This window comes from Lagenorhynchus albirostris, chromosome 10 (assembly GCF_949774975.1).
Source record: "Lagenorhynchus albirostris chromosome 10, mLagAlb1.1, whole genome shotgun sequence".
Lineage (NCBI taxonomy): Eukaryota > Metazoa > Chordata > Mammalia > Artiodactyla > Delphinidae > Lagenorhynchus > Lagenorhynchus albirostris.
This window is the reverse complement of record NC_083104.1, coordinates 100,723,498-100,737,201: the sequence shown is the minus strand read 5'-3', so window position 1 is coordinate 100,737,201 and position 13,704 is coordinate 100,723,498. Positions and strand designations below refer to the sequence as shown.

Genomic DNA, 13,704 nt, shown 5'->3' with positions numbered 1-13,704 from the left:
TAGCTCCTCAGGGGAATAGGAGTCTGGGATAGTCACGTCCTTCTCCAGATGTGAAAATGAATCCGTTAGGAACGTGGGGTGACTGGGGTGTGACCGTAACGTTCCAGCAGCTTCTGAGTTCAAATAGCACAACGCCCTCCAGATGCTGTGTGCTGAAGGCCATGTGATGCTATTTCGTCTCAAAAGCTGTTTGGACCCCCCTTTTTTTCTGCAGGCATTTTTATGGGACCAACAATAAGCCACGTCGGAAAACATACATCTTACTTCATGGCTGTGCTGCTTCTAGCACGTCTGGAATATTTTGCAATTAGATCACTTTTCCTCCTCAATTTCAGCACTAAATATCTGGCCATTTGCAAAAATGAAATCTCTCTTTTATCGTGATAAATTTAAAGGCTCATCTGTAATTACAAAATGCCTTCAGAACCTACTGACTCTTGATAACACTGCGAGGAAGTTGTAATCCCCTCTGTAAGGTGGAGAAGCTGTTAAAGGGCTTCTGTTAAGCCACTCGTCCTACGGTGACAAACTCTAGGGGAAGAACCCGGGTTCCCGACCTCCGCAGCCTGTCTGCTCTGTGCCGCACTTGCTGTGTTTATGCTCCATGGGATCAAGGATTTCTCTTTACTTAGAAGAATGTGGTCCCCAAATGAGCTCCAGTCCTATTTTAAGCAAATTTCACTTGGATTTGTTAAGTTTTGAGATGAATTCGTGCAAACCATTGCCTGTCTGAGCTTTGCTGCCTTCTATCATAGAATATGGGGGTTTTATTTTATATTTATTTTTTTGTTTGTTTTTTGGGGGGGCTTGGTTTTTAAATCACCCTCCTTGGAGCCTTCGGGATGCTGATAAGCTGCTGGGGGAGGGGCTGCCGTGGGCAGGAGGCCAGGCCGAGTGGGCGGGTTCCTCATGCCCACATCAGCTAAAGCGGCTGTGCTTTGGGCTGTGCTGTAGATGCTGTGTGATTTAGAGGGGACAGATTGGAAAGGTGTCACGTGGCAGAGAGCCTGGGGTTCTGGGTTTTAAAACAAAAAAGTCCTAAACCTTGAGGCCCTCTGGTGACGGTGCTCTTGTGATGACCCTGGGTTGAGCTCAAAGCTTCATGACATGACAAGCAGAACCGTCTTCTAGGGACTTCCTCGGTGGTCCAGTGGTCGAGACTTTGCCTTCCCGTGCAGGGGGTGCGGGTTCGATCCCTGGTTGGGGAGCTAAGATCCCAAGTGCCTCTCAGCCAAAAAACCAAAACATAAAACAGAAGCAATATTGTAACAGATTCAATAAAGGCTTTAAAAATGGTCCACATCAAGGGGCTTCCCTGGTGGCGCAGTGGTTAAGAATCTGCCTGCCAATGCAGGGGACACAGGTTCGAGCCCTGGTCCGGGAAGATCCCACATGCTGCAGAGCAACTAAGCCCGCGCACCACAACTACTGAGCCTGCGAGCCACAACTGCTAAGCCCACACGCCACAACTACCGAAGCCCACGCACCTAGAGCCCATGCTCCGCAACAAGAGAAGCCACCGCAATGAGAAGCCCACGCACGGCGACGAAGAGTAGCCCCCGCTCGCCACAACTAGAGAAAGCCCGCGTGCAGCAACGCAGGCCCAACGCAGCCAAAAAATAAATAAATAAAATAAATTTTTAAAAATTAAAAAAACATGGTCCGCATCAAAAACGTCTAAAAAAAAAAAAAAACCGTCTTCTAGCCAACACCTAGCGAAGGCAATGATCTGACCAAGATCGTATGGCTCGGAAGAGGAGGAATTGCGATTTGAACCCAGTTCACAGACACATGCCATTCCCTCTACCCAGAACCCTGCCGGGGGCGGAACCGCCTCCCCCAACCTCCTTTCACCCAGCAAGTCCCTCCCCCTGTGAGGTCAGCTCATGGTACTTGCACAGGAACCTTCTCTGACCCACCATCGAAGTCAGTGGCCCTTTTTTGTGGCCCCATGGCTCCATGTTCCTCTTCTTCAAACGCCTTAGTGTAGTTGCAATTCTCATTGCTTGGTAATTCTTTAACACCTGTCTCTTACACTACACTGTGAGCTTCATGAGGTCAGGTCTGTTTTGTTTGTTTTGCTTTGTTTTGTTTTATTCCATCATTGGGTCCTCAGTACCCAGCAGAATACATGCCATATAGTGCATGTTCATTTCATTTGTTGAATGAATGAATGAATGGAGTAGATGGACAGACAGATGTCTAGCCTCCCAGGCAGTGATATTAAACATTACGTGTGCTGCCCCCGAGATCCCTTCTCACTCTGACCACCAGTGGTCCTGGCAGGGCCGTCATGCTGTTTTGCTGCTGATAGTGAGTTGAGGGGTGGGCAGGGCTGTCCCGGGGAAGAAGGACTGGGGTGAATCCAGGACCAGCGAGGACAGGCCGGAGCCCTTGCCAGCTCACTGTGAGGGGAGCTCCCACTCAGCCTGCTCTGTGAGTCCCGGGTGGGCTGCCCCGGAAGTGGTCCAGCATCAGGCTCTGCAGAGGGAACTCAAGCTTGAACCAGAAAATCTCCGCGGTTCCTGATCCTGGATTCTGTGATTCCGTAAAACATGCTGCTTGGATGAATGGTGTATAATCAAGCTCTCCCTGCTGTATTCCAGCCTAGAGTATCATGGCTAGAGGAAGCTCGTCCTCCCAGCCGAGTCCCAGTTTAGTCCCTCTCTCCCGTAACCTCTCACTCAGTATCTGTCAAGAGATGACGCTATTAGTTAGCCCCGGGAGTCCCTTCTCAAAAGCATTTGCAAAGTAACCATAAATCATTGGAAATATATATAAATTTCTCTCTACTAATGTGTGCTTCCTTCATAATTAACTAGACACTGAGTCTCTCAAAGTAATTAGCCCACTTTCTCCAAGACTCACTGAAGAAATAAAAGCTATACAACATAGCACACTCCTGGCTAATCCTACTCATGAGTAATGGGGTTGAGGAGAGCTCTATAGCATACTCCTTGGTTGGGTGGTTCTTCATACCAGACGGGTGACATCGTACATACCCTTATATCTCGGGAACCCTCTGTTGTTTGGGGCTGTGAGATCTCAGGGCCCACCTCTAGGAACAGCAAAACTGCCCAGAGCAAAGGTCCTACCAGCCTTTCACAGGACTCCGTACAGACCTCATCCTGGACCCGGTGGTTTGGGTTGATTGCTGAATGATGGATTTCCAGTTGAGCCTTCTTAGCCAGGATGATAAGGCCCTCTCCCCGCAGATCACGTATCCTCTGGATGGCTCTCCATTGGACCACTTACACCTGGAACATACCCTCAGCATCCTTTGTTGAAACAGAAGAGGAAACACGTAATGAACGCCCCTACCAGTACCACGTGTCATTCGCCACCTGGATTACGCTCTTTGCCCTTCACCTGCTGAAATCCTACTCGTCCTCAAGATCGAGATCTAATCTCATCTCCCTGCCAGTCTTTTCTAACCCCTAGGTCGTTTACAATCTATGCCCTCCATTTAACACGTAGCACTAACAGCATTGTCCTGCTAGCTGTCATTTCATGCATCCATGTCTCAACCCCCAAGCAGATGGTAATCTAGCCTCATCCTTCTTTGTCTTATTTTGCAATACCTCTTCCCCCTCACTCTGCTGCTCTGTTGTACCCAGAACGGCCACCCCATGAATATTTATGTATTGATCAAGCAATGCCTATCCCTGTTCTGTACCTCCTCAGTGTCTGCCTCCACACAGAATAAATCATTGTGGATCAATTGATTGAGATGAAAAGGTAGCACTTCACCTGCCAAACATCTTGTGTTGTGTGGCCTGGCTCATCCCCTGAGGTGTCAGTGCGCCCGGGAAGCTGCGGTGCACCAGCACGGAGTTGAAGTTAGCGCTGTTGACCTGGGCTATGCAGACGCGGCCAGGGAGAAAAGGAAAACCTCTTCCAAATTCCCCACACGGAGGAGAAGCACAGAGCTTTGGAAATCTGTGCCACATGAGACGTTACTTCAGGCTTGTTAGAAATGTAGGAGGATGGCCTGGAGGACAATGGATAGTTGAAAAGCACTTTTCAAATACGGTAAATGCTGTTAGAGCAGATAAGCAGCGGTCCTAGAAACCATGTGTGTAAAACGCAGGGCAGCCTGGCTGCTAAGTTCATGAAATCAAGAAGAGGAGCCGTCTGGGCAGGTGGAAACCAAACACATTGTCCTCTGGCGATGGTCCTGCCACCGGCCAAGCAGTGGTGTGCTGGGGTTTTCCATTGTTGCTTTCTGTTTGTGTATCTTTAGTACAAATTCGAGTTCCCAGCTTCCTCTTCTAGTAATAGTCAACTAGGTTGTTCGGGCGAACTCTCCTCCTCCAAAATGAAAAGTTTATTGTGATAAAATATACATAACATAAAATTTACTCTTCTCACTATTCGTAAGTATACAGTTCAGTGGCGTTAAGGACATTCACACTGTTATGCAGCCGTCACCTCCATCCACCTCCAGAACTTTCTCATCTTCCTCAGCTGAAACTCTGTCCCCCTTAAACGCTAACTCTCTGTCCCCGTCCCTCAGACCCTGGCGACCACCACTCTCCTTTCTGTCTCTATGAATTTGACGAGTCCAGGGACCTCATGGAAAAGGAGTTGTTTACTGTTTGGCCTTCTGTGTCTCCTTATTTCACGGACTGTAATGTCTTCAGGGTTCCTTCGGGCTGTTGCATGTATCCTGTTAGGATCCATCTGTACAGATGAGGAAGGTGGAGCTCAGACACCTTGTCCGAGGTCATTCGGGCCTGTCTGTGTGGCCCCCACTGAGTGTCTAGACCCTTGAGCCACATAAATAATGAGACCAATTGTTAACTGTAGCTTGAACGGTGCCAAACGCTTTACATATACTGTTTTCATTCAGTCCATCAAAAACCCTGTGAGTACACGATCTGGATCTTAGAACAAGAACCTGGACCAGCGATTAAGAGCTGGCCCAAGGTCCGAGAGCTGGGAAGCAGCAGGGCTGGCTGGGCTGCACCCCGAGCCTCCCCGCGGGAGCGTCTATTAGAAAACGTCCCCAGCGCAGTTCTTTTCATATGGACGTGCACGTGGGGACCAAGAACACAGGCCCGCCCCCGGGGAGGCAAGGGCACGACCTCCTTCCTCCTGGCTGCCTGGCCTGAGACCCTGCCTCGGAAGAACCGGGAACTTTGCGGGGGTTGATGGGAGTGAAAGGGGTGTTGGGGGACGTGAGGCGCCCCTGAGGACCTGCCAAGTGTTTGACGTGAAAAGGCGCGTCTTGCCTGCAAAGCGCGTGTCTCCTGGGACCTCTTCAGCTGCCAGTGTGCGGGCGGCCCGGGAGCGGGGGGCAGCTCCGGAAGCGGGTTCCTCTCGCCCGGCCCCGCTTTCCCTCCTTCGGGGCCTGGCTTGGAGCTGTCTCTCCCACGGCGCTAACCGTGGGGGGAACCATCTGGTTTGGTTTCTGGTGACTGACGCCAAGGAACAGAAATCCCTGTGGGAAGAGGCTGCAGCCACAGAGGCAGTGAGAGGCGGTGACGTCCACACCACGGACTCGGAGGCTCGCCTCCGAGCGGCCCTCGGGGGCGCCAGGCCTAGGGCCGAGCGTCTGAGCGTGGGAAGCAGACGGCTCGGGGGCGGAGCGTGCGTGATGGCGCAGGGGCGGGAGAAGGCAGTGCATGGGAGGCCAGTTCAGTCCAGAGGGTCTGTGCCAACCCGAGACCCACCTCCTGCGGGGCCTCTTCCCCGGAGAGCCGGCCTGGCTGTCACCCAGCGACCCCCATGGCGCCTGGGGCGTCCCTGCGCCGCCCGCCCCGAAATCCCTCCGACGGGCACCCCTTCCCTTCCGTCCGCGCGGGCCCTGCAGCCGCTCGGCCCCTCCAGAATCCCCTCTGTCCTCTGCACTGACTCCTGGGATGCAGAGCTGGGGGGGGCCGGGCGGTCGCTCGGTCCAGCCCTGTCCCTGGTGAGGTCAGGTGGCCGTCACACGGCCGTGGCTGGGGCCTGGGGCCTTTCCTGCATTAAAGCGACGCGGCCTCTGTCCTTGAAAACCCCAGGGCAGTTCATGAGGAGACGGGCACACCGTCATCGGACCTGAGGTCTTATGATCACGATTTCACTTTTTCCTCTTCCCTTTGGCTTCCTTTTTTTAATACGGGGAAGGTAAAGGGGGGAAGTGATTTTCTTAGTTTCTAGAGCACTTGTTTAGATCGTGCCCGATGCTGAGCGCTAATTCACCTTTCTCCCTGACTCCCAGCCTCCCCTCACTTTCCCAGTCAGGCTCCCCAGCGTGCCCCCTGCCCTCCCCCCCATCCTTCCTCTCCCCATCAGCCCTGCAGGTAAAGGAGGTGGGGGACACAGCAGCGGGCCCTGAGCGCCCACCCCGGGCCGCCGGGGTCTCGTCAGCCTCTGCTGCCGTGTCTGCACCAGCCCCGGGAGGCACGTGTCATCCTCACGTCACAAGGGGGGCGCCAAGGGCTCGGTCGCACAGACAGCAGAGGCCGGGGACGCAGTGGAAGTCGGACCCCTGCTGCAAGTCTGGGTTCTTCTCCACCCCTCACACCCCATTTCCCTGGCAACCAGCCCCCTCCCTGATCCCCTTCCCATCACACTGTTCCCCTCACTGGAGCCTCCCAACCGGGCAAAGGGCGCGGCCGGGTGGCCATCACACGAGCAGGAGCGAGTCGGTGCTCCCACTGCCTGGTCCCCCGAAAACGGCACCTGCCCCAGCACAGCACCGTCCCCGCTGTGGAGCAGCCCCTGTAGGTAGGTCGCGTCAGCAGGGGCTGTGGGCGCAGCGACCCATTCTGGGAGGTGCCCAGCGCGCCACCGAGAACGTGCAGGGGCTGCTCTCGTCACCGACGGAAAAGCAGACACTTCCCCTGTCTCGGGAGCAGGTGTTGGCGGCCTCCGGGGAAGGACTTGACCTCGCAGTCGGAGCCTGTGTGGTTGCTGGCGTCAACTTGATGGTGGGATGATGGAGGCGGTCCAGCCCTCGCCGGCCGCCTGCCCCACTGTCCCTTCTGTCCAGGGAAGCCTGGTGGCCCCAGTCCCTGCACAGAGTCCATCACTGGCACGCTGTTACCTGCAGAGCAGCAGTGAGCTTAGCAGTATTTCCTTTTCACTGACTTATCATCGACTTACAATGTGATATTAGTTTCAGGTGTACAGCATAGTAATTCAGTATTTTTTGTAGGTCATACTCCATACAAAGTTATTACAAAAATACTGACTATGTTCCCTGTACTGTACATTACATCCTTAGCACTTGTGTATTTGACGCCTAGTAGCATGTACCTCTTAATCCGCCTCGCCTATTCTGCCCCTCCCCTCTGGTCACCACTAGTTTGTTCGCTCTGTGTTCTTTGGGGTGGGGGGTACACCCGGGAGCGGGAGTGCTGGGTCACGTGGTCATTGTGTTTACCTTCGTGGGAGCCACCGGGCTGTTCTCCACAGTGGCCACGTATTGTATGTTCCCGCTGGGCTGCTGGTTTCAGATCCAGCCCCACCACTTACTCGCGGTGTGGACGCGGCCCAGTGACTTCTGCTGTCTCTCTCTCTCTCTCTCTCTCTGCTTGTCTCTTCTCTCTCTCTCTCTCTCTGTTTCCTCATTTGTGTGTCAGGACAGTGATGCTGTCTACCCAGTGTGGGTGTGATGCTTACATGGGTTCGTGGATGTAAAGGGCTTACATACCAGTGCCTGGTATGTACGAGGCGCTGCGTAAATAAACGTCTGCTGCTGGTGCTGTTTCTGAGCCAGCGGGGGCCATGACAGATGAAAGATTGAGAGGCTTTTGGGCTAAAAGAGGCTGCATTGGGAGGATGTAAAAGAATCAGAAAGACCCTAATCCAGACAGTTGGGGCTGGCCCTCCGGGCATCCCTCCCTCTGGGGAATCCACCTTCTCACCTGTGCCACGCTGAGCTGTGAGACCCTCCAGCTCCATGGTCTTCACAGATCGACCACTCCTCAGGGGTGAGAGACTCGGTCCTCCGCTCAGACCTGGGGCCAGGTCCGTGGCTTTCGGTTTCCCCGCCAGCGAAAGAAGGACCAAGTAATCCACCATCTGAAAGCTCCAAAAAAAGTTTCTAGCAAACAGACAAAAGGCACTCCTCGCTCTCCCCCTCCCTCCCTCTCTCTCTCCCTCCCTCCCTCCCTCCCTCTCTCCCTCTCCCTCCCTCCCTCTCTCTCCCTCTCTCTCCCTCTCCCTCTCTCTCTCTCTCTCTCCCTCCCTCCCTCCCTCTCTCTCTCCCTCCCTCCCTCTCTCCCTCTCCCTCCCTCCCTCTCTCAATCTCTCTCTCTCTCTCTCTCTCTCTCTCTCTCTCTCTCTCTCTCTCTCTCTCTCTCCCCTCCCTCCCTCCCTCCCTCTCTCCAGTGATGTTAGGAAAAGGCAAACCTGGTTGATTTTCAGTTGAGTCTACTGAATTATGGCCAAATATTCTGCCAAATACTGTTTCTCTCAATTTTTAAAATTAATCCATATGTTTATGATTCATTTGCTCCCAACTCATCACAGTGTTTTGTAAAAGCTGTTGGAATCCCAAGAATCCTTATAGGGGCCTTCTTGGAAGCACTTAGAAGTGAGGAGATAAATTTTTTTCCCACTCGTCTTTGGTTGGAAATCTCAACTTGTAGAGGCCGTATTACCAGCTCTTCAGCTGAGAGACAGAGACCTGAGTGAACCACCGAAAAAGTATAATAACAGTGTCGTGAGGATGCTTTCATCTCACGCCCGTGCGGCGCTTGATGGCGTCCGAGCCCTGTCACCTTGTCTCCGAGGCAGTTGGGAAAAGTCGATGGGGTCAGTGCTGTTACTCTTTCAACAGAGGAGAAACTCAGAGTCAGGTCGTGTGTCGTAGCCTGGAAATGAGGAGCCAGTTCTAGGCCCCTGTGAGTCGGGGAGGGGGGCGGGGAGGACGGGCCCCTGCCCAGGCCGGTGGGACAGCGGCCTCCCCTGCAGGAAACCATCCTCCCACCCTTGCTGGGTCGCCAGATCTGTCGCCGCACTTGTTCTAGTAAATGTTTGCATCGTCATCAAACAGCCCACAGTCCCTCTGCCCTTTTTCTTGCTCAACTAATTTCTCTTCCCCTAGAACCCTCCATCTCTTGGAAACCCGGGATGCTGCCTGGTGATGTCGGGATGGGAGAAGGGCCCTTGCTGTGCACGGGGGTGGGAAGGTGGGTCTCCCAGCTGCCCAAGAGGCCAGTGCAGCGGGGCACAGCTGGGCTCCACCCCTGCAGGGCACACTGTCCCTAAAGGGCCCCGGCAGGGCAGGCCTCGGCCCTCCAGCCCCAGCGCGAGGCCTGCTGGGGAAGCGTCTTGCGGCGCACACAGCCTCTGCGTCGGGTGCCGTGGCCTGGTGTCTCCGGGGGCCTGGGTTCTACAAAAGGCTTTGCCACCAGGAACCAGGAACCACAGCGGCCCGTGCTGCCAGCTCATTGCTGTGCCCACGGGGTTCCCTGCTCACCTCATTTAAAAAGCACAGAAAGAGGCCCCGCTTACCGAGCTCCTTCGGTCCTGTGCCACACACTTGTGTGCTCTGTCTGGTGGTTCTGCGTGGAGCCGTTCTCCGCGGTCGACACGACTGTTATCCACCTTTTATCCTGAGGCCCAGTGCGGGAACCAGCCGGGGTCACCAGGGGAGGACACAGCACCGCTGGGCGTGGGCCAGGCGCTGGCTCCGAGGCCCGCCCTGTGGCCGCCGCACCGGCCCGCGGAGGCGGCTGAGGCTCACGCCGGCGGAGGGCTTGGGGCGCCCCGGTGTTTGCGGCTACCCTCGCTGCCTCCTAGCTGACGGCGTCCGCCTCCCTCACTGTTGGAGGCAGGGGTGGGAGAGGGAAAGAGAAGGCCGTGGCTGAACGCGGGACAGGGCCGTGGAACGCCGGCAGGGCAGTGCGACCAGCCTCCTCTAGGCCTGAACGCAGCCTCCCACCCCGGGGTTCGGTGGTTGCATAAGCATTCGTTCAGCAGCTTTTATGCAGCACCTGCCCTATGCCAGACATCGCCCTGGGCACCAGAGGAGCAAAGTGGAGTAACACGGCCGGGTGCCGTCCCGCAGGGGCACACAGCACATGCGATGGAGACCAGCGTCTAGGGGACTCGCCTAGACGAGATGCAGAGGCGCAGGCCTGCCCAGCGCCCGGCAGGGCAAGTCTCTTCTTTTTTTAATAGAACAGCTTTACTGAGATGTAAGTCACGTGTCACACATCCATTTAAAATATTCAACTCAGTGGTTTTCTAACATTCACCACTATCCCATTCCAGACATGCTCACTACCTTCAAGAGAAACCCCATCCTCGTTAATAGTCACTCCACTTTCCACCAACCCCTCAGCCCAGGGCAGTTATGATCTGCTTCCTGTCTGTATGGAATTGCCTACTCTGGACGTTTCATGTAGTGGAATCATATAATACGTGGTCTTCTGCGTCTGGCGTCTTTCACTGAGTGTAATGTTTTCAAGGTCCGTCTGGGTTGTAGCATTAGAACTTCATTTCTTCTTATGGCTGCATAATATTCCGTGTAGAGGTAGATTGTTTATCCAGTCATCATTTGAAGGACGCTGGCATTATTTCCACTGTTTGGCTGTCGAGAAGAATGCTGCTCTGCGCATTCCTGCACGTCTGTGTGGACAGACGCTCTCATTTCTCTTGAGCGTATACCTACTGGAGGGACCGCTGGATCACAGGGTGACTGTGTGTCAGGGTCTGAAGAACTGCCGTGTTTAACTTTCAGAGGCTCCTCCGGCTCTTTCCCCAGCGGCTGCACCATTTTACATCCCCGCCAGCCACGCGTGAGGGTTCTTATTTCTCCATATCTTCTCCAGCACTCGCTATTTTCTGTCTTTGTGATTGTAGCCGTCTTAGCTAGTGCGAAGTGGCGTCTCACTGCGGGTTTTGATTTGCATTTTCCCTGCTGGCTAATGACGTTGAGCACCTTTTCATGCGCGTCCAGCCGTTTGCATGTCTTCTTGGGAGAATTCTATTCAGATCCTTTGTGCACTGTTAATCAGATTATGTCTTTTTATTGTTGAGTTGTAGGAGTTCTTTATATATTCTAGATACGAGTCCCCTGTCAGTATAGGATTGGCAAATATTTTCTCCCATTCTGTAAGTTACCTTTTCATTTTCTTAATGGTGTCCTTTGAAGCACAAAAGTTTCTAATTTTGATGAAGCCCAATTCGTCCATTTTTTCTTTTGTCACCTGTGCTTTTGGTGTCATACCTAAGGAAGCTTTGCCTGGCCCAGGGTCATGAAGATGGATTCTCGTGTTTTCTTCTCAGACTGTTATAGTTTTAGGTCTTACGTTTAAGTGTGTGACCTATTTTGAGTTAATTTTTGTCTGGTGTGAGGAAAGGGCCAACTTCGTTCTGTCCTGCATGAGGACACAGAGGCGTCCCAGCACCGCTTGTCGAAAAGACATTTCCCCATCGCATGGCCTTGGGGCGGGAAGAGGTGGAAGCGCTGCCCCGCTTCATCGGGGGACCTCAGGGCAGCACCCAGGGCCCATCCCAGGCGCGGCCACTGAGTAGAGCCACTGGGCGGAGGTTTGTTTTCTCCCTTGTCTCGGGCAGGCAGTGGGGTGTCGGGTGGGGTGACAGGGCCGGCGGTGTGGAACCAGGGGTCCCGAGGAGCCCCCTAAGGACCGGCTTCCTCCCCCCGCCACTCAGAGGTACCTTCTTCTCTTACCTGGATCCACAAGGGGACTGAAACGCGAATAGGCCTGTGAGGCACAGTCCTCCCCCTTCCTGGAGGCGGCGAGCAGGGGAAGGTGACCAGCCCGGGCGGAGGAGGAAAGAGAGCAGATCAGGGAGGCTGGGACACCCTGCTCAGCGAGGGGCCTGGCGGCAAAACGGGCGGAGAGGGTGGAGGGAGCCCCACCGAGAGCAAGTCCACGAAGTGTCCCGAGTCCCCGAGAAGCACGGACCCGGGCCCTGTGGCACCTGTGGGGAACGGCGGGCCTCCCAGGGCGTACGGAGCGCCCGACCCCACCAGAGGCCCCTGTTCAAGGCTCTAGCTCTCCTGCAGGCCCGGGGCGGCCTCCCGCTGGGCAGCGGGCGCGTGGCGCGTGGTGTTGATGTCCCTGGGGCTCTGCCCGGGACCCACTCGTCTGCTCCAGCTTCTCCGCCTGCAGCGAGGCGGGCAGGGCTGGCTCTCCCAGGAAGGGGGCTGGAGAGGAGGAATTTGGTGGCTTGAAGGAGAGAAACAGAAGTGCCCGGAGAGGGGAGGGCCAGGCCGGCTGGCCAGGGCCCCGGGGGCTTCCTGATGAGCTGCTGGGTACCCGTGTGTCTCAGCAGCCGCCACGCAGTAGAAGCCTTAGTGCTGTCGGGACCCCATGTTCCGGAACCACCCAGCTGTCCCACGGCAGCCAGGCCGGCAGCCGCCTGGTAGAACCAGGATTAGAGGGACTGTCTGCCCCGCACAGAGATGGCACGATTGTCCTATGCTCCCCACGGCCTGCAGGGGGAGCGCTTGGTCCCTAACCGCTCTGCTTGTCAGGGTCCGCCTCGGAGCCCAGGGCCCCCGCCCAGCTGCTGAATCAGGGCCGGCCCAGGAAATGGATTTGCAAGAAGCTTCCCTCCCAACGGATGCACTCAGTCCAAGGGGACCCAGCGGTCAGTGTTCCTGTCACCGGCTCCTCTGTAAGGGGCACGCCGGCCGTCAGCAGGGGTGCGCCCCTGTAGCGCCCCGTCGGTGGCCCTGTGTCCTCCTCAGCTTTCACCACTGCTTCTGCAGGAGACACGCCTGCCCCCACTCACCTGCCTCTCTCTCCTGTTCTCCAGGACACACAGGACCAGCCACTGCTACCGCATCACCTACCGCCACATGGAGCGCACGATGTCGCAGAGAGAGGTCGGGCGCGTCCACCAGGCCGTGCAGGAGGCGGCCGTGCGGCTGCTGGGCGTCGAGGGCAGGTTTTGATGTCGCCACCTCCCCGGCTGCGGCCCTCCCAGGGCCCCGGGTTTGCTGAACCAAAGAGAAAAAGATACTGTTTGTGGGCGGAGGCATCCGTAATCTTGTGATAAATGGGTCAGTTTCAGGACTTTCAGAAGACAAAGGATTGCTCTTGAGAAGCTGTTGACATAGCATGTGTCTTTTATTTGGGAAAAGTGGGGGGAAGGAGCAATAATACGAGAGTTACCTTCTCTTCCTTTTAGAAATGCTTTGCCCGTTGGCGCTCGGCGCAGTTAATTGGTCCCTGGGTTCTGTTAAAGTGTAAACAGCAGACGTGATTTCCTACCTGACAGGCTCTTGCCCCCGTGTAATGAGCGGAGCCACACAGAGGGACACACTCCAGACCGGAGAAGCTTTTCTCAATCGGCTCCCGTTCCTTTCTCCCTCCTTCTGCTCTGCAAAGGGCAGGCTGCAGACAGCGCGCGGATGAAATGCCAGGGGTCCCTCAGAGGTGGAGGGAGTCACATCTCTGAGCGAGCAGGGTTTTACTTCCTTTTCACAAAGTGGGGCTTGGAGCCGGGGCTCTGGCCCCAGGGTGTGGACAAAGCTGCCTCCGCCCCCCCCCACACACCCCCAGAGGAGAGAGCGCGCCCCGGGGCTGGGTGGCACCCGGCACTGCAGGGCCAGGTCCTTGAAGCCCCAGAGAGTTTGTTTCCTGATGGAAGGCCTCTGCTTCCGGAGACGACCTTTATGGAGGAATACGGGCTTTGATGTTCCCCTTTTGCCATCGCGAGCGCTTTGTGGTCTGCCTGCTTCCCTCCTGGCCAGTTTACATAATCAGATTCCGTCCCGTCCCCCCCCCC

The 13,704-nt window shown here is 55.4% G+C and overlaps 1 protein-coding gene across 3 annotated transcripts in view; it reads left to right on the top strand.

The window, feature by feature from the left end:
* FARS2 (phenylalanyl-tRNA synthetase 2, mitochondrial) overlaps positions 1 to 13,025 on the top strand; it is a 383,333-nt gene extending 370,308 nt beyond the window's left edge. For 2 of the 3 annotated variants that reach the window (XM_060163756.1, XM_060163757.1), the window contains one exon: positions 12,730 to 13,025. In XM_060163756.1, coding sequence (XP_060019739.1) covers positions 12,730 to 12,868 — 139 coding nt within the window. In that variant the 3' untranslated portion in view covers positions 12,869 to 13,025. The remainder of the gene's footprint in view (positions 1 to 12,729) is intronic. The other variant, XM_060163758.1, reaches the window with a different exon arrangement.
* The last annotated feature ends 679 nt before the right edge of the window (positions 13,026 to 13,704 follow it).